At 37.4% G+C, this 20,853-nt stretch overlaps 3 protein-coding genes across 5 annotated transcripts; all 3 read left to right on the top strand.

The window, feature by feature from the left end:
• Positions 1-5,231: 5,231 nt before the first annotated feature.
• On the top strand, positions 5,232-6,227 carry LOC119070700 (leucine-rich repeat neuronal protein 1-like). The gene has a single exon (XM_037175151.1). It carries the CDS (start codon positions 5,232-5,234, stop codon positions 6,225-6,227), a length of 996 nt encoding a protein of 331 aa, XP_037031046.1.
• Positions 6,228-9,100: 2,873 nt separating this feature from the next.
• Positions 9,101-10,252, top strand: LOC119070701 (limulus clotting factor C-like). The gene is made up of 4 exons (XM_037175152.1): positions 9,101-9,451; positions 9,512-9,836; positions 9,902-10,111; positions 10,174-10,252. Exons 1-4 carry the CDS (start codon positions 9,101-9,103, stop codon positions 10,176-10,178), a joined length of 891 nt encoding a protein of 296 aa, XP_037031047.1. The 3' UTR covers positions 10,179-10,252.
• A 5,692-nt stretch (positions 10,253-15,944) lies between these two features.
• Positions 15,945-20,104, top strand: LOC119070732 (zinc finger protein 761-like). 3 transcript variants are annotated; one of them, XM_037175188.1, is made up of 9 exons: positions 15,945-16,924; positions 16,989-17,072; positions 17,135-17,218; positions 17,291-17,377; positions 18,944-19,033; positions 19,245-19,354; positions 19,412-19,476; positions 19,534-19,870; positions 19,930-20,104. In XM_037175188.1, exons 1-8 carry the CDS (start codon positions 16,030-16,032, stop codon positions 19,832-19,834), a joined length of 1,716 nt encoding a protein of 571 aa, XP_037031083.1. In that variant the 5' UTR covers positions 15,945-16,029; the 3' UTR covers positions 19,835-19,870; positions 19,930-20,104. The 3 variants fall into 3 exon arrangements, with proteins under 3 accessions (XP_037031083.1, XP_037031084.1, XP_037031085.1); XM_037175189.1 differs by lacking the exon at positions 18,944-19,033; XM_037175190.1 differs by lacking the exon at positions 18,944-19,033 and having other exon boundaries at positions 19,245-19,334; positions 19,398-19,476.
• The last annotated feature ends 749 nt before the right edge of the window (positions 20,105-20,853 follow it).

Below are 20,853 nucleotides of genomic sequence, written 5' to 3' on the forward strand. Positions count from 1 at the left end.
TATTGTTTGAAAAGTCAACTTGAAAACAAAATTTTATTTTGTTAAGTTGAAATCGTCATATAAAATTTTCCAAACCTAGTTGGCACTACAGGAAAATTTTTATCACACCGCCTTCGTGATCAACTCGAAAGTGTCTTAACCTGTTCTTTCAGAACCTTGGAAAAAAGCTCTCTCTGACGTATAAATTTATACGACTAATGACGTGGATTATACAAATAATGAATGAGCAAGAAGTGTGAAATAAAAGATGAATTTATCGCCGCGATTTCCATTTATAAAAAAACCAAGCCCATTGCTTTTAAAAGGGCTTATGTTGGAAACTGGTAGCGAAAAAAAGCAAAACCAAGTGGTGTACAAATCATATGTATGAAACTCATGAGGTGAACTGTCTGACACATTTATTAGATAAAATTGACATTGACCCGTTGAAGTGAAACCCACCTCATCCTGTTTTATAAATAAAATGAATCAACACGTCAATTATATATGCTGTTTTATAGTAGAAACAGTAGAAGCATATAACACCGAATTGATGTTTATACAGGAGACGAAAGTTGATAAGCCGTAGATGAATTTTCACATTCACACAAATGCAATAGAGAAAACAAATGGAAACGCCGACATACAGATTATTATTTCATGTTTAGAATATCTACATGTTGAATGTGAATAAGGACACTAGAGTTCCAATTAACACGTATTGTGTGCAATGTAGGCGCTTCGAATGAGCTGAAAAGGATTTTTTTTTATTTTACGAAAACACCATTTTAACATCCTCTTTGTGTTTGTGTGATGAGAAAACAGGTGTGCACGCCAATCGTATTATTAAATGCGCAATAAAACCGTGGATGTATAATACATATGCTGTACTTACGTATAACGTACAAAAGTTCAATGTATAGCGTGGATGAGAGGTGAAAAGGGTGACAATATGAAAATAGAATTTCATTGACTCAAGGTAAAAGGTATGGTTTCTTTTCCTTACACTGGAGGTAGTATGAGTTCTCCTTACACTGGAGGTATGACAAGGTAATTTGAGGTGTGCTCTGACAATTACTTGTTATATACGAGTGTAATGATGCATGATGATTGAAAAACAGTTGTTTTTGGATTTAATTGGATTATTTAAAGCGGTGCTTCGAAAGTAAGGAAACTCCGGCACTCTTTTAATTGTTTTGGATGCATTTAAATCCCACATCGTTTATGAGGTATTAAACTTTTCGACTGGAATCGCACACCGAAAGAAATAAGCTAAATTGCACATTCACAACGTGTATACTCGAAAAATGGCGAATTTCAGACTCTGTCTTCCCCAACACGCAAAAATGTGTGGAAAATTTATTTTGAAAATGTTTGGTACACACGTTTTATTCTGACTGACTCACTGTCCCCTAATGATCGTCGTGAATACTTTGTCAACGATACCTTTTACCTGGAATCAATATCTACTACATTACGGCAGGGGGTTAGCTTTAACCTGAAGTTGGCCTGTTTAGAGACATCGGCCTTTCAAAATTTTGTGCTTTAATGTTTTTCTTCATATAGTGCAAAGAAAGTGATAGAACGCCTTAGAGGGATTTTGAAAACGTACCTCCAACATCGAAGGACTTTTTCAGCGGAATTTTTCTTATGTGCCCTGAAAGGTATGTCGTTGGAAAGTTGAGGCCATCAGCAATTAGGGAAAACTGTTTTTTTGGTGTTTCTGCTGTTTTTGGTTACGGAAGAACCGATACTTATTTTCAACTGCTTAAATATCTCAGTGTAGGAAAGCTTTAAACCAAATAAGACCCCCCGCATGGATATCTAGTTTAAATTCCCACCTGCGATGTTCCTTAGTTTAGTCCCTATCTAGCCACATAATCATCGAGAAATTTTTTGGTTCCTAGGGACCATTATACCTTTTAGGGCACATATAAAAAAGCTCGCCGTAAAATGCATTGCTTTAATCGAAAGGTCTCAATAGTTTTAGTTTTTTCCCTCGGATGTAACAACATCCGTAATACCTCTAATCACTATCTGAGAAAAGTTTTCTTGATTTTTTTGAGTTTTCCTTAATTTTTTTTTTCAATTTTCGTGAATTTTCTCAAAATTGAAAAATTTGAAGAAAAAAAACGTTCAAATTTACTGCATTTTCTTGGTTTTCCAAAGATTTCTCGATTTTATTAAATTTTCAAATAATCGAAGGAAAAAAGATCGAGAAATTTTTTCTTCGTTTTTTCGAATTCCGGGAATTTTTCTCTATCTTATAAATTTTCTGTGAGATAGACATTGTTTATGAGTAAACGAGGAACAACCGTTTTAGCTTTAGCGTAACAGAATTAAGTCGACTGAATGGTTAATGAACACTCTTTAGACATGTTTATCCCCTCTCAACCACGTACTACGTTTCCTAAAGCTACAGCTTGAAAGAAAACGAGCCGTCAGAACAGTCGGAGCGTTTGCTGCGACTGAGCCCCGTACAAACCCGTACATCTATTGCGCACGTGACCCTACTTCGTCCGTCGCCCTACCGTAAGCCTATTGCGCCCGTAAACGTCGTAAAATTCTTATGCAATGTGTACGTCTTAAAAATTGCGCATAGCGCAATTACGAAGCCCCGTACGACGTTTCTTTCAAAAGTAACACAAACTACACTTCCCACTGATCAGTGATTTTGGAATTATCATTTTCACCTATTTATATTGATTTTACAAAAATCCAAAATGGCTGCCGACGGCCATTTTGTTAGGAGGTGGAAAGTACAACGGCTGCTTTACATTCGTTAGTACCTTTCAAACAAAAAAAAAATTCATGAAATTCGGTCAAAGTTTACTCGAGATATTAACAAACGAGCCGTCAGAACAGTCGGAGCGTTTGCTGCGACTGAGCCCCGTACAAACCCGTACATCTATTGCGCACGTGACCCTACTTCGTCCGTCGCCCTACCGTAAGCCTATTGCGCCCGTAAACGTCGTAAAATTCTTATGCAATGTGTACGTCTTAAAAATTGCGCATAGCGCAATTACGAAGCCCCGTACGACGTTCCTTTCAAAAGTAACACAAACTACACTTCCCACTGATCAGTGAATTTGGAATTATCATTTTCACCTATTTATATTGATTTTACAAAAATCCAAAATGGCGGCCGACGGCCATTTTGTTAGGAGGTGGAAAGTACAACGGCTGCTTTACATTCGTTAGTACCTTTCAAACAAAAAAAAAAAATTCATGAAATTCGGTCAAAGTTTACTCGAGATATTAACAAACACCACCTTCACTGTACGGCCGAGTAGCCACATATAAGCTCACTCCAAGAGACCTAGCTCACGCTCCGGTAAACCGAATTTCATAAACTTTTTTTTCCCTGATTGGTACGGTCAATACCTACCTAATAAATCAAAATCCATCTAAATCCGTTCAAATTTGACTAACCTACAAGCAAAAACGGATTGCCACCCTGTAGCTAGTTCACACCAAGGGGTCTAACTCACGAGTCGGTCATCCAATTTCCATAAACTTTTTTTTTGTGGATAGGTATTGTAAATACCTTTCATTTGATGTATCACTTACAAGTGTAGCCTTTAAATGGCCAGAGAAATCTTTGGAAAACGTTAAAGCACTTATGGGGCCCCAGCTCTGGAGGGGTCGACCCAAAATCGCCAATCTTCGAACTTAGCCTCACTATTTCAACTACCTTTCAGGGAAAAAAAATTTTTGAAATCGGATTTGATTTACTCAAGATATCGACGTGACAGACTGACAGACTGACAGACGGACAGAAGGACAGACGGACAGACGGACAGACAAAATTTTTATTGCGGATTCGTTATCTATGAACATAGGCAAACACTTTGCCCTTACCGTCTGCTTCGAATTCCATCAATTACACACGGCATCGTAATCCTATAAGCCCCTTCGTACTTCGTACGGGGCTAAAAATGATCCATCAATAATGCAGTTGCATTCTTCAATTTATATCATTTTAGTTCTTTCTCTCATTTTTGCGTAGGTAGTATACCTATCACTTCACAAAACATATAAAGAAAGAAGAAATCGGAAACTTGTATTTTAACGTCCTCATCAGATGATACCCACGATCCATTCACAATTCACACTGTTTAGTACAGTCGGGTACAAACTTTAATTATAAAATGAATAAAATGCAAACCATACTATAGTTTGACGTACTAAAGAATGTTTTTCCCGCTTTCACGGTGATAAGTTAGTAATTCCTTTACAGCATATTGCTTAAGAAATTAAATTACCCATCGCAATGATGGTATACATGAGGTGGTACATCAACATGAAAATGATCTATTGGTTGAATTATATGATAAGTGTGATAAATACGAGTAAATGAGTAAGAAGAAGAATTGAATTTTCAACTGAAATGATAAGAATTTGTAATAGCAATGCTAATAAAATTATACTACTACTAAAATAGAAATAGCAAAATTTAAGGTGTCTGCTGTTCGAAAAAAAAAATTGCGATGTTTCTGCGTTTATGCAATACCCTCTCTAGCAAACAAACTCCGTTTTGACGCTGTCAAAATATTCCACACTGTTGACTAATTCCGCATTTGATATGTAAAATACAAAGGCTACGTCGCATTTTTATCACCTTAATAAATGAAGTTAAGTTGCTAGAGATGGTACTGGTTTATGGCGTCGATGCGATAAGGTGAATGAAGTTGGATCCAAATGAAACGATTAGGTATTCGATCTGCTGGAATATTTTGACGAGTGGAAGTGTATTCCCACTCGTTAAACCAAAAATTCGGAGACTAGATGCTTTCTAACTTGCATGTAAAGTAAATCATAATATAAGACAATCATCAATAACATTGATTCAATGTCAAGTTCACAAGAAATAAATTTGGTGTAGTGCGATTGCACTGGAATAAAAATAATTCGTGGAAACAAAAATGATTACCTATAAAGCGCGTAAGAGTCCTATGATAAAACTGTGATTCCTATAACGTTGATTATGTCAATATCAATAAAAAAAATGAAGAAAGTCTGCCTCGTAGGCCTCGTATATGTTGTTGAATTAAGAAAATCTGACTTTGTCGGTATAAACACCCGCATCAATTACATTTTCTTAGAATTTTTTTTATTGTCGAAAGAAAATATTTGAATTACCTTACCAGCACAACGCAATCTTTAGCAAATAATCGCGCTTGTTTCGAATATAAAAGTCTACCAACGATAAGAGATCATTTCAGTTTATGTAGAATTGTGACAAAGTGAAAATGGCTTTCAAAACGCTGATCCTACTTGTATCTGCTTTAAGCTTCTCGTCGTCTCAACAAATGACGTGCACCTACTCCATCGACACTGATATATTCGACGAACCTTATCAGTGCACGTTGAGCGTGGACAATCCCAACGGACTTGATGACGCTATCTCTATTGGAGGAACACATTTGGGAACGAGTATAATGGATCCGTATGGCAATCTGGTGTCAACATACAGCAACGATTCGAATGTTCAAATCGTGAAGGTCGTCGGGGTTACCAAAAATATTCCATCGGCAATTTGCAGACAGTTTCCAAACATCCGGACGTTAGATCTCGCGCATACAAACCTCCAAATTCTTTCGGCAACAAAATGCAGTAAACTGATCAGTCTAACGCTGTGGTACAATCAGATTGAGGAGTCGGTCGTTGACTTATGCCAATATCAGCCGGACTTGCAATCGATTACGTTGAGTTTCAACAAAATAAACACCTTAAGTGATGTAACGTTAAAAAGTTGCAAAAATCTTCTTTACTTCAATGCCCAAATCAATGAGATACCCACAATTAGCTCTACATTTTTCGCCAACACGCCAATCATCCAGACAATAGCCATTGGACAAAACCCTATTACAGTGATTCCGAACGGAATCTTCAACGGATTGTCCAAACTATTGGTTTTATACATGGAAGGCTTGCTCATCACAGACCTTCCGCTTAACATATTCGCCGACACAAAGCAACTCAACAGTTTGTATATGCAAAACAACAAACTGAAGACCATCACTTCGAAATGGTTCGCGAGCGAAACGCTTCAAGGTATCATGCGTGTCAATTTGGACGGCAATGGCGTCAACGCAATCGATCCAATATTCTTTACACTAGCAACAAAGTTGTACCACTTGTCTTTGCTCAACAACGAGTGTTACAATGGCAAAATAACCGACTTTGCCACGAAAAGATCGTCTTATATGCCGGGTTTCCAGGTCTGCATTAATAACTTTACATAATGCGAAATTGGTCTTCTTAAACGTTCTTGAATTTTTTATAAAAATATCTAATCATTTGTGATCGGCGATAATTTTTTGTTTGTGTAGTTAAGTAACAAAATGAAAGAGATCTTTAATGTGAGAGGAATTTTTCAAGAAATTAATTTCATCCAATTCAAAATGTTTGTTTTTTCTTGGTAACAAACCAAAAATGAGTATGGAGATATTTTATGCCTTCCGATGTGTTGAAAACCTCGTCTTCGGCATGGTTTGACAATTTCTCATAAGATACGAGATAGGCCAGCTCAGATGGGTCTGTTGACGGTCTCTTGCCCATGATCTTGTCAATTTTCAATTTCTTTGATATTCACATGTGTCGCGTTCAGTTAAAAATAATCTTTTAATTCTGGTAGCGTTGTATTGCTGGGGTGATATGCCAATTGTTTTTGAATTAGCTTAGAAGAAAAAGCTAGTTTTCATTTCTCAACGTTTCGACCTGTTTCCATGGTCATCATCAGGAAAAAGCTTTATTCAAGAAAAATAAATCGTTTTGTTCACAAATCATTACAATTCTATAGGAAAACTGTGTTACCTATTTTCGTTATATTAAAATTTCAAAATTTTCGTCAACTTTTAATATAACGAAAATAGGTAACACAGTTTTCCTATAGAATTGTAATGATTTGTGAACAAAACGATTTATTTTTCTTGAATAAAGCTTTTTCCTGATGATGACCATGGAAACAGGTCGAAACGTTGAGAAATGAAAACTAGCTTTTTCTTCTAAGCTAATTCAAAAACAATTGGCATATCACCCCAGCAATACAACGCTACCAGAATTATGTTAACACATGCCAGCAATACAACAACCTATTAATTAAATAATCTTTTAATGTTTAAGAATAACTGGGTTAATCTTGTTGACAGGTACATTCTTTTGGGAATATCTTCCAGTATAGAAGTCCAAATCGTATTTGACTTGAATTCTTGCGCAATTTATTTCTGCGTCGAACAAAAAAGTTCTCGAGCTATGTTACTTCGAGGGCGAAACAACAAAGGAAAATCGTGTCCCTTGAATGCCATTCGCTCATATTCTCCAATCATTCGCTCATATTTTATCGTCCTTCGCTCCATTCATTCTCTTATATTTTAATGGTGAATGCAGCCTGTCCCACCTTTCGCCCTTGTTGTCAAGGTTCTGAAAGAACAGGTTAAGACACCCACGAAGGCGGTTGACACACGAATTTTCTAGTTCAATGAATTTTTTGGGTATGTAATTTCAGTTCAGGTATAATTTACACGGTGAATATTTTTGACAGTGGTGGATATTATAATTGTCACATGTAACGTGCTATATGACTGTTTACCATCATTTGAAATTTGTTGACTACATACTCAATTTATGATAATGTTTCAGAACCTTGCTTGTTGTTTCCCCCTCGTGTTACTTACATGTCTTTTGAGTGATTTTCTGACGCCTAGGGTCTTGATATTCAGTCAAGGAAATAAGCTGCGTGTGTCAGCCTAAAAATATTAACTTTCTTTGGATGTGAATGATCACTGCCTCAACTAAATTATATGACTGCCAAATGTCGAATTCTTATATCTGATATATTTTGGCACTGTAAATTAAACTGCCATATACCAAAAATAAAGGCGTACAGAGTCAATTATTTTCATTTGACATTTTTTTGATAAAAACAAACTCACCTCTCAATGATTTTCATTGAAAGGTGATCTTGTTTATATGAAATCGCAATTTCCTCCGGTTTGGATGGACAGACCATACCTGGTTTGTCCTTTCATAGGGGCTTACAATAACCACTGCAGCAACATGGATTATTACCGGCATCTCCATCACACGGTCCAACTCGACAGCCTATTGATGCTCCTGCACATAAAATGGTTGGATCTTGATCGTTGCTATTTTCACCAGGATATTACCAGGTTCTTGCTGTAAACTTTTATTCATCAAATTTCTGAATACACAGACGAAATGGCCAAACAGACTGCTAAAACAATGATTGATTTGAACACAGAGTGCAGATGTTTTATATACTATTGAAGCTATCTACTGTTAAGATCTTCATGTTATGCAGATAAAAGTTAATCTCAGCAGATTGTACACTTGTTGTGCAACACACTTTACGCAATTTAGAATGATTAATAATTGTCTTCAAAGAAATCGCCCAATTTTAGGTATGGCGAGAACAAATGTAAAGGGCCTTTCAATCGCTTCGAGATGATATCGAATCTTCTCAAATGAATGTTAGGAGCTTCTTTCATTCATATACCATAACTTGGATAATAAAACCTCATTAGATTATTTTCTGTATCCCATGCGTCCCACGTGTTACTGAATGTATTCCGAGATTTTCTCTTTTATTGTCTCCATTTCTCATGAAGAAAAATGTCCATCGATAATGCTGTCGCACTCTTCCATTTTTATCATTTTATTTTTTTCTTTAATTTTTATATGTTTTATACAAAACAAGAAATAAAAAATCGAAAACTTGTATTTTAACGTCCTCGTCAGATGGTACCCAAGAGACTCTCACAATTATTCACACTGTTTAGTATAGTCGTGTAAAAACTTTAATTATAAAATGCAATCATTGCAACATATTCGATTTGCCTTACTTTCATTTGGCGTACTAAAGGATTTTGCACGGTTTTTTTTTTCGACTTCCATAGGGATAAGTTAATGTTCCTCTACAGCATATTGCTACTCTATATCGTAGCAAAACTCAACAACGAAAATTCAAATATTCATTTACTGCACTAATTGATGACGATTTTAAGATACATTCAAGAAATTAAATTACCCATCGCAATGATGGTACACTTGAGGTGGTACATTTACATATATATGTTCGTTCGATAATTCAGTAAATATGAATCTGTTTGAGACATCGCTTGCACTAATCATCGTCAGCCATTTTCAAATTAAAACGCGAGGTGAAACATTTACCTGCGGTCGGCGACTAGTGAATCATGAAGCGTTAATAGTAAATGGTCATACGTCCAAAGAAGGGGACTGGCCGTGGCACACGGGCATTTTGCATATTGAAATAAATCGGAATATCGAATACAAGTGCGGTGGAACCCTGTTGAATACAGATTCCGTATTAACTGCTGCCCACTGCGTTTACGAAAACGATCGACCGATAGTGGCGGACAGGGTCTTAGCTCAGTTGGGAAGGCACAATTTAAAAATATCTGGAACCCATAGCCAGGACATTGAAGTAATGGTTGATTCAACAGGTCGAAGGTTCATCTAATTCTCGAAATCTGTTCGCGAACAGGTCTACCAAGTATCCATTCATCCCAATTACAATGTATCCAGTTTGGTCAATGATATCGCCATCATACGACTGGCAACTAAGGCTACATTCAATAATTACGTGCAACCAATTTGTCTGTGGGACTCAGACAAGAAGGATCTATCAGAAGTTGTGGGAAAGTATGGCACCGTAGTTGGTTTCGGAATTACAGAAAACGATCAAATATCTTATACGCTACAGCAAGCGGCCATACCGGTGGTTGATCTAGCTACTTGTCTGGAAAGCGATCGAAACTTCTTCGGAAACTTTTTATCAGACTCTACATTCTGTGCTGGGTACCTTAATGGTAATGTTTTGACTTTCTGCTTCAATATATAGTTTAAGATTCCTGCTTTGCAACGAAACGTCTAGGTACAAATGCGTGTAACGGCGATAGCGGAGGCGGTCTGACCTTTGAAGAAAATGGTGTCTATCGTATACGAGGCATCGTGTCGTTAACACAGGTGCGACCCGGAAGTCAGGTACGACTCTGTAAAACTGATCAGTATGTCGTTTTCACGGATGTTGCAAAACATGTACAATGGATTCGTGAAATTGTGCCGGGACTACCATCAGCATCAGGTACTCACGATGTTTCTTTCATTAATTTAATCTGATAAATTTACAAAAATCGTCACGTTTAGCCTAGAAAGTTTTTGAGAGAGAAGGAAAATTCATTTTGTTCCAGAAACTACCACTCAACATCAAAATGTGTCTTCGGATGAAGTAAAATATTGTTACTTCTTAGGCAACGATCTAACACATGCCAGAATCCCCAAGGATAACTGCAAAGAACGATGTGCTTCAACACCGCGTAAGTGTGTCACTTCAAGATACTTATAATTCCCAATTACAATATTTTCGACCGAGTTTAGACTGCACTCACTACACGTGGACCAACTACAACGATGGCACCTGTTGGTTGAAAAAAAATCGGGTTACAGCAAAAGATGTTCATCCCAGTGTAGACAGATCATCTGTGTGTGGAATTGTCGAAGATTTGTCGCACATTACGTGGAATGAAAGCAATTTGGCTTTTGGTTGTGACTTTTGGGAAAATGACCTGGCCAGTGTGAAAACCAATGATCATCACGAGTGTAACAATCGATGTGAATCCACAAAAGGTATAGACACACCACTCACATCAGACCAAATTGATGTTTTCACATTTACGTGAACCGTCTGTTCTCAGGTTGCACTCATTTTATGTGGAATGACAACGACGGTGGAACATGTTGGATGAAAGAAAATTCGGTCAGCAGAAACGATGCATTTGTAAGCAAAGGCAGATCAGTTGTCTGTGGGATCGTTAAAAACAATGATTGGATTCGAGAGGGAAATCATCTAAAGGAACTACAAAATGTGTTGAGTGTTATGAAAAGTTATGAAAGAGTTTTGAGGAGTTATGAAAAAGTGGTTGGATCTTTCGGTGGTTACATACCTTTACCTTCTTATTCTCGTAAACATTTTGCTGATACCTCAATGACACTTTTCATAGCTCTTCTGCTTCTTCTGGAATCACATTATAAGTATTAGGGAACTCAATCGGGAAGAATTTCTTAAAATTCCTAAATAGAATCACGTCAATGCATAAGTTTAGTGAATTTCTATTCTTAACTATTAATCTTAGTAGTTAAGGTCCAGAAGTTTAATGTTAGAAGCTGAAGCTCTGGAACTAGTACATCACGGATGAACTGACGAAGGTGTTCGACAATAGTGGAAGGAAAGTGGGTCTACAGAAAGTTTATGAGCTTCTTGTTAAATTAATGGTCTAAATCAATAAATTCTGGTTAAAACAGTGAAGTTCTTATATGTACTTATATTACATAAGTTATGGATCATGCTCGTGATCATGCAATTGTAGGAGTCACAGAACGGGTTTCTGACCGTAATAATAGTGAAAGACAACGTCCTGGAGAATGAAATTCAAAAGGAGGGAAGTCGAATCATCTGACACATGTGAGGCATTTTTTTAGTAACATTTTCTTTGTTAATTTTTTTTATATACTTTTCGGGATTCAAATAGTGTTCAGGCGCAGAATTTTGGAAGTAAAGACACAACTTCTTCTTCTTCTTCTTCTTTTTCAGCCTGTTTCTGTCCACTGCTGGACGTAGGCCTCCCCAATTCTTTTCCATTCCGAACGATTAGTTGCCACTTGTTGCCAATTTGCGCCTGCAATTCTCTTTATACCATTACTCCATCTCTCTGGTGGTCTACCTCTAGGTCGTGTTTTAGGTGGTCTCCAGTTCATTATCTTTTTGGTCCAACGTTCGTCCGTCCTTCTTGCAATGTGTCCCCCCCAGCTCCACTTTAAAGATGCTATTCTTTCCATGACATCAACGACTTTTGTTTGTTGTCGAATCCATTGATTTGTCATTCTATCTCTGAGCGTAATTCCAAGCATACTCCGTTCCATGGCTCTTTGTGCCACTCTTAATTTTTTTTCGGAAGCTTTTGTTAACGTTAACGTTTCCGCTCCATATGTGAGCACAGGAAGGACACACGTATCGAACACTTTACGTTTCAGACTATTGTTCATTTTGCTTTTGAAAATTAGCTTGAGTTTTCCGAACGCTGCCCATGCAAGACCAATTCTACGTTTTATTTCTGCAGTTTGGATGTCTAGACCCAACTTCAATTTGTGACCTAGGTCCACATAACTGTTGACTCGTTCAATGACAGTATCACCGATTTTAATGTCTCTGTCGTCGTCAATGTTTGTCATGATTTTCGTTTTCGACAAATTCATCTTGAGACCGACTTTGTTTGACTCCTCATTCAGCTGTTGCAACATAATTTGCGCCTGATCTAGATCAGCTGCCATCAGGGAGATGTCATCTGCGAAACGGAGATTTTTTTTTTTTTTTTTTTTTTTTTAATGGTTAGCCGTTTCTACCTTAGTAGGAAACACGCACGGGGGCCTCCGGTGGGCCCATTACTCAGGTACTCTCCATTTATGTTGATACCCATTTCACTCCAGTCAAATTTCTTAAAAACACTCTCCAGAATCGATGTGAATAACTTAGGTGATATGGTGTCACCCTGTCGTACACCTCTGCCAATTCTGAATTTTTCAGTGCTTTTATGAAGTTTTATATACGACGTAGCGTTTTTATAGACGTATCGAATTGTGTTGGAGTATCTTGAGTCTACTCTGCACTCGTCTAATGAGTCCAATATCGACCATGTTCAGGGCCGGATTAGCATTTACAGCGCCCTGGGCAATGAGCCTTGCAGCGCCGCATGAAAAATTTATTGAAGAAATTGTTTCCCACATTGTCAACCAAATCAAATAAAATGTTTTCAACATTTCCTCAAGAATATTATTTTCTAAGTAATGTGTAGTTAGAAACGGCGAGCGAGGCGAGGTGGCAAGCTTATGATAACATATAACCATATATGAATGAGAGATATATGATATAACCAGAGTTTTCGTGATTAATTCGCAAAACTTTCCCACAAACAAAAATCAAGTAAAGTTATAAAAAGGTTTCGCTCGTATTTTTCGGGATTTTAAGTTTGAAGTTTGTAGAATGAATCCGAAACAATTTTTTCTTGAAATTCTTCTTGAAGAACAAATCAAATCAAACAAATTTATTTAGCAAATAGCTATTTTCAAATACAAAGTTCCATAATCACAGACATTGAAAAATGAACACTACAATTCAAATTTACATCACAATTCTATAGTTTCATTCAGGTGTTCTTTCAATTTACACTCGAATGTCCTCTCATTATTCTCACTTTTCACTTCCCTTGGAAGATCGTTAGAACATGAACGCGTTGTGAGGAAAAACCAAGAAAAAAACGTGAATTTTTGACACAATATTTGTGATACTGTTACAGTTTCATATTGCGAGATTTACTCTACTTGGTAAGGCAACGCACTGCTCCTAGCATGAACGCTACTTTGACAAACGTCGAGTTTGGAGGCTTTTGCGATGAGAGCTACCGCTTAAGATTGATTGTATTGTGTGTTTGAACTCACACAACTAAAACAAGTCACCTATCTTCACGAAAGAAACGCAGTGCCTACCAGTGGCTATTTAGTTGAATTGATTTGCAGAAATTCGCCAAAATTCGGCAAAATTCGCCAAAATTCGTCGAAATTCGCCGAAATTCTCCCAAATTAAAAAATTCAAATTTTGAAAATTTTCTTCCAAATTTATGTTTTTTGAAATATTTTGCTAGTTTTGTGATATAGCATAACAAAAATATGCAAGAATCTACCAAATTCACAAATATATGTAAAATTCACAAAATTAGGACATTTTTCATCGATTTTCCAAAAAAAAAAGCCATCATGGCTTCCCGGTTAAAAATAGATTTCTAGAATGTCTTGGCCAAAAATATGTAACTAAGTTCTACGATTCTTTGAAATTTCTTAAAATCATGTATAAATTCACAAAAAATCGAGAAAATTCGTCAAAATTCGCCAAAATTCGTCAAAATTCGCCAAAATTCGTCAAATTCTCCAAATTCGCCAAAATTCGCTGAAAATTCAACTAAATAGCCCCTGGTGCCTACTGTGACTTCATCAGCCGCCAAATATTTCTTATGTTCATGCTAGGAGCAGTGCGTTTGGTAAGGTCATGATTCGGAAAAAACGACTTGCGTTGAAGCAATTTCAAGGATCTAGGACTCGGGATCCCAAAAGTATTGAAGTTTAGGGCACTCTAGAATGATCCTTTGTCTTCCCTCTGAAAGTGTTAGATCTTGAAATTTAGGTAATTGGCCTTGGATTTCGACAAAAAAAATCGCGAATATATGCCATGAACAATTTTCAATGGGCGGAAACGGATTTGTTCTGCAGCTTTTCCAGCTGCTTTATTTGTTCCAAACTTCCGTTGTCCGGCGATCATGAGCAGGTTTCAGCTCATGAGGAATTTACAAAATTTTCGAAAATTCCTCATGAGCTAAAAGCTTTCCATCATCCGACTATCACCGGCGGCTGACGAAAATGAAGCAATGGAATGGTTATTGAAAATTATTTATAGTGTCTTCAGCCAGAAGCCTCAAAGTTCAACTTTTCTAAAGCAGGACCATCAAAAAAACGCTTTAAATAACCAAATACGAACAGCCTTGGGTTAGTCGATGTGCGTGTATTATTCAAAAATATCAAGTTAGATGTATATATGCATTTCTTGTAGCTCATATTTACCCCAAGAATGTAATGTACAGACGCAAGCGAAGCGAGCGCGAATTTTTTTTAATCGACGTTGATTTGTGCATGACTTATGTTGAACGTGAAATTGTCGAGAAAATTTAATTTCTAAGCGCCCCTATTTTCCCAGCGCCCTGGGCCGGGCCCACTTTGCCCATGGGTTAATCCGGCTCTGACCATGTTTCCACTGAATCAAAAGCTTTTTCAAAGTCTATGAATATCAATACCACAGCAATCTTGTATTCATTGCATTTCTCAATTAGCGTTCTCATCACATGTAAGTGGTCGTTTGTGCTGAATCCTGATCTAAATGCAGCACAACTATGTCTACCAAATATTCTCCGTTCAATGAATTGGTTGTTGTTGGAATCAATGAATTGTTGGAATCGGGAAATAAGGATTTATCCAAATTTTTAGGGAAATATTGAAATATGGTAAGCAGTGAGCCACGGGAATAGACCATTATTTTAATATTTTCGTATTCCTTCCCGTGTAATGACAAGTTGAAGTGTGCTCGAGGGGGAAACAACACTAGCGAATAAAGGGAAATGCAAGCGAATAATGGGGAAATAGTAGGCGAATAAAGGGCGAATGGTCGAACGGTGGGACAAGACTTTTAATTGTTGTTTCCCCCTCGAGTGTGCTAGAGATTAACGCAAGGGGTATTTGAAAGGAATTTTTGTTTCTTTCATTGAACAAGTAATTTCTCTAACGCCATTGAGATCCTTCGTAATTTGTTGTCCAATTTTTGAAGTGAACGGTCCAAATGTTTTAGTAAAACTAGTTTTTTTGAATAAATAATAAATGAAGTGTGAACTCCTCGCCTTCAAGCCGTGTCATGTCACATGATCGATCTAAATAATTGTATAGAATGCGCAATGCGGTCTTATGTTCTTTGTATACATTGTTACTGTTATGTTTCTACCTCTGATTGTATTAAAAAGTCGGTGGCACCAAACTTTTCTATTGGCTTGTCCATCTTCATTTCCTATAGAGTTATGCTTGATTTCCTCTTACGCCGTTTACGCTCCGTTTACTCTTTAAACAAAACAAAAGAGGCGTGGTTTAACTAAACGGAGCGTAAACGGCCTAAGAGGAAATCAAGCATTATATTATACCATCTCCAGTCTCCACTCAGCCAGCCGTTCAAATTAAAAAGGGATAAAGTAGATAGTCGGACATCGCTTGTTTTGTCGTCGTTGTCGATACGACAGACGTGTTTGTGATGAGATTTTTTTCTGACAGTTTACAGAGCCATTTAGATTTGTCTACGGATTTTCTCTAATTGTTTTCAAAAGACTTTGCACTTCGCATATCCTCCTATTACTCCCTATTATGGAGGAAAATGACCGTTCTGGTAGCAATGCAAATGAAGATGTCGACGGCTTATTGAAACAACTCAGGAAGACATTCACTATACAACGAGCTGAAATCTTTGACTTGAAAAATTCATTGCGAATTTCTGAGGCCGAAGGAACACATCTTCGCAGGGAGTGTCACAAATGGAAAAGTAAATGCGATGCGATAACAAAATTGTGCATCGCTCACAGCGAGTTGCTAGCTCCATTGCTTGAAACTAATGCAGACACAAGTAACAGGCTATTATCAGAAGATTCCTTTGCTGGCAGTTTCAATACGTTGGTAGATCAAGTTTTATCTAACCCAAAGTCGGTTCCGCAGAACGTTGATGATTCACTTCGAGTTAGTAACTCGTTTAAGTCGATCGCAAATCGAGCGCTGACACGGAACGATGAAGGTAACAAGATTGACGAAGTAAAAATTGCGGGTGATGCAGAAACTAGCGAGATCGTTGAAGTAAGTGGCAGAAGCGGTGATACATATGACGAAAATAATGGGCGAAGCGAAACAAGTGGTCAAGGAAATGATACGTCATGTAAGGAAAGTGAAGTCGATATTGACATGGGAGTGGACAACGAGGTCGTTAGTTCAAAGGAATCTATACATATAACTGAGAAGCAAAGTGATGATACTAATAAGTCTAATTCGGCTGGCCAATCGTCGATGAGACTAACAGCCAACGTTGATTCAACAATAATGATCGACGATTCCGATGAGGAACAGAGAAAAGGACGAAAGGGGGAAAAGAAGCCGGCTTTCGCAGGATTTAACGAAGACGATCTGTGCATACAAAGTACATCGGACGGAACTAAAGCGAATGCCGTTGTCGGTAAGATGAAATCAAGAAACACTGCTACGAGAACACACACCGGTAAGGATTTAAATTTCTTTTCTCTATTTCTGAAGTTCACCTATTTTTCTTGCGTTGATATTAGTTATAAGACCATTCAAGTGTCACCTATGTGCAGTAACGTGTTCCACATCGAGCAATCTCAAAAATCATGTGAAGATGCACGCAGGTGAGAAATTGTGGTACAAAATTATGCAAAAATATTTTTGATCAAAATTGGACCTTTTTTAGAGGAAAAACCGTTTCAATGTAGTGAGTGCCACAAATGTTTCTTCCGAAGACCGCTTCTTAACAGGCACTTTGCGACACACTCAGGTAACACATGACACTGTCAACACATGACACTGTCAACATTAAACGCGAAAAACTGCAAACTCAATATTTTAGGTGATAAAAAACCGTTTCAATGTAATGTGTGCGAAAAACGGTTCTCGCAAAAATCGTACTTAAGCCGACACTCAATAACACACACAGGTAACACAACGAAAAAAAGGTTAAGCCCGAAAATCATGTTTTACACGGGCCATGTTACGAAACCACACGAACTTAACTGCCGTAATATGTATGAGAGACTTATGACGTCATTGCTACATGTAATTGAAATGGGACGATGAAGTCACTAAGTCCCTTATGCCAGTTACGGGAGTTAACTGAACTGAAAGTTAGTCAAAACACAAAACATGATTCGGTATTTTAGGTCGTTTAGGTTCATCGATGTGCCAACAGCGGCAGTAATAGAATAAAAATGCATCCGATGCATCCGTACAGCAAAAATTGCTTTCTTTGTGCAAACATGTTCGAAACGCTGTCATTAGCAGTACAAGGAGCGAAAACGATGTTTTGCTAAATAAGCGACCTGATTTGAATAAATGCTCTGATTAGTGTAGTCGATAACGCAAATTCTGTTAAGGAACGTTTACCGAGCGAGTTCCGACAAACGAGTGATTGGAGGTTGTTGGGTACATCGAAGAAATAATTTTCTGAAGAAGAGACAAAAAATTCCTCCTCGTACTTCCCCTCCCCACCCCTTCAAAGTTTAAATGCAGAGGTGTCTTTGTCGAATTATTGACAGGGCTGTGTGAAACGGAGAGATACGTGTGATAGCTCATTTTAAAGGTAAAGGTTCAAAGTTTTTTTTGGCGCAGTTAGATTTTCCGAATTTTCCATATCGTTTAAGACGTTTCCGACTTTTCTTCAAATTGATGTTTTAAATTTAAGGTTAAAGTTAAATAATTTCTTAAATATGTTCCGAAGTAAAAAATTTTTTTTGGTAATATTGTTCTGTATATCATTTGCTACAATTTTGCCGAAGAAAGTAAAATTGTATTTTACAAAATGTTGGCGCCATATTAATTTTTCATGAAAAAATTCCATGGTTTCGCATAGGATTTTTAGACCGGTTTAAAAAACTTTGAACCTTTACCTTTAAAATGAGCTATCACACGTATCTCTCCGTTTCACACAGCCCTGTCAATAATTCGACAAAGACACCTCTGCATTTAAACTTTGAAGGGGTGGTGAGGGGAAGGACGAGGAGGAATTTTTTGGCTCTTCTTCAGAAAATTATTTCTTCGATGTACCCAACAACCTCCAATCACTCGTTTGTCGGAACTCGCTCGGTAAACGTTCATTGCGTTATCGACTACACTAGATGTTATTATGTTCTAACAAACAAAGAGAGTGTGTTGTCTGTGGTGTTCGTAACATGATGCATTTAAGTATGGTTTCCACTCAACAAAACGTACTCCGTGTGAGCGCCGTGAACCAAGCCAAAAATTGGAAAAAAATCAATTTTGTTCCTCACGAGTACTTTTTTGTAAAGTGGAAATCAAGCCTTAACGTTTTGGGTATCGCAAGGGAACCACGTAACTGCAGTATAGGTGTGAATTTGTGTACTGGGAGATTTTTTTTTGCATACGTCTGTGGTACATCCTGTATGTAAAAATATCTCTTTGTGTAGAAATTTACATTTCCACAATTACGTGGTATCTCTGTCCATGTGATGCAAACAGTCATCTTATCAAACTTGCAAACCTTTAGGTGGTGAAAAATCGTTTCAATGTAATCTGTGCCAAAAATGGTTCCCACAAAAATCGTACGTAGAGACGCATATAAGAAGAGCACACTCAGGTAAAATATGATAGTGTAGGGATTAACACGAAAAAATGTTTTCGACAACGCTGGTGAGAAAACAGTGATGAAACTTCGGATGCCTTTGTGGTGAAAACTTATGTGTATCGGAAGAAATTGAAATTCGCATTTTCTCGGGCTGGAAACGCTTGAAAAGCAAATTTTCACTTTTCTCCGTTTGGTGGACAAATAACTATTTCACAACTTTCAGGTGGTGTACATTCGTTTCAATGTACTGTGTGCCAAAAACGGTTCTCTGAAAAATCGTTCCTACAGAAGCACTTACGTAGAACACATACAGGTGAGGGAGAGAGATTAGAGGTGAGCGGAGACGAAAAATTTTAACATAACGATTCCATCTTAGTTAAAACTTTCCAGTGTCATCTTTGTAAAAGCTCTTTTCAATCCCAACGAAACGTCAATCGACATACAAATAATCGAATGTACGTAATCCATGGACAGAACACACAATTTTTTCAATCTCAAAACTTTTGTTTCAGTTGCAAAATAGTTGCAACGGCTCTTTCGAATTCGAACAGAAAAATCGATACAGCATCCGTTGACAATATGGAGCGAGAGACGATTGGCTTTGGAATGGATCAACCGTTGCAAGGCACTATTAATTTGAATGACTATAAGCAAAAGACTGTATTAGGTTCTGCCGAAGTCGGATCACCGACGACAATCAAACTCGACAAAATTGAAAACTCAAAGCTGAAGAATGCGAAACCAATCGATATGGAAGTGGACTTGAAACGAAAAAGGATCCCTGCTGACAGTGCCGATTTCGGTACAATGTAATCTACCAAATCAACGTAACTAACAAATGAACGATCGGTAAGAATGCAATATAATAACCGAAAGCTTGACAAAATTTTTACATTGTTACCGTTTAGAGCCATTAATTGTTACCGACGAATGAATTGCGATAGTTCGTGTTATTTGTACTCACAAAAATACAGAACCAGCTTTGAATTAGCCACAACCATAGATCCTTATGACCAAAAATGATTTGTAAATTCATTTACCATTTTCAATAAATTGTTAATTAAGCTTTTGAAAAGTTCAATCGGCTAGCGAAACTTTCATTTATTCTGGAGAAACTCCCATTTGTTAGAAAATTATCTCTACCATCCATGACACCATATCATAATATGCACACTTCCACTGTAATCCCCATCTTTGGTTCTTCTAGAAAATTTCTTTAGAATTAGAATTCCACTTTTAATCGCTTCTTTTCGATGTTTGAGACAATATTAAGTGTTCCTGGGGCATGGGACGACACACTAGTTTACCCTGAAAACTAAAAAACGCCATATTCAGCTGAGGAAAATTTGCTGACAAGTGGTGAAAACATCAACAAGATCCATGCCCAATTAGCATATTCATAGCGGTGCTCCTAGCAACAAAATATTTGGAGGTCGATGGTATCAGCATTGGTTTTGCGTTTCTTCGTCTTCTTCGAAGCCACAACTCATGCAATTACCGATCAAATGATACCAAGTTCGCCGAGTGCTAGTCCATAGATCCACTTCAGCATCCGTTGGAACATTTTTTCCGTTTTTCGTATAGGATCGTATGGATGAGTAACGGATTTTTAAAATTTTAAAAGTTTATCGTGTAGCAGGGTGCTGCGGGAATTGGTCCACTTCGGAAATTTTGTATCTTTTGTATCCGACTATAATATGCTTGTCTGTCTGAGTCATTGAAAAATCTGCTCACAAAATGAAACGTAAATATTTCCAGACAACGTTCCTTTGTGTGGTCCCTTTACTTAAAATGGCTGTTAGCTAAAAATTTCGAATTTACAACACAATACT

Source organism: Bradysia coprophila (genome assembly GCF_014529535.1).
Source record: "Bradysia coprophila strain Holo2 chromosome IV unlocalized genomic scaffold, BU_Bcop_v1 contig_106, whole genome shotgun sequence".
Taxonomy (NCBI): domain Eukaryota; kingdom Metazoa; phylum Arthropoda; class Insecta; order Diptera; family Sciaridae; genus Bradysia; species Bradysia coprophila.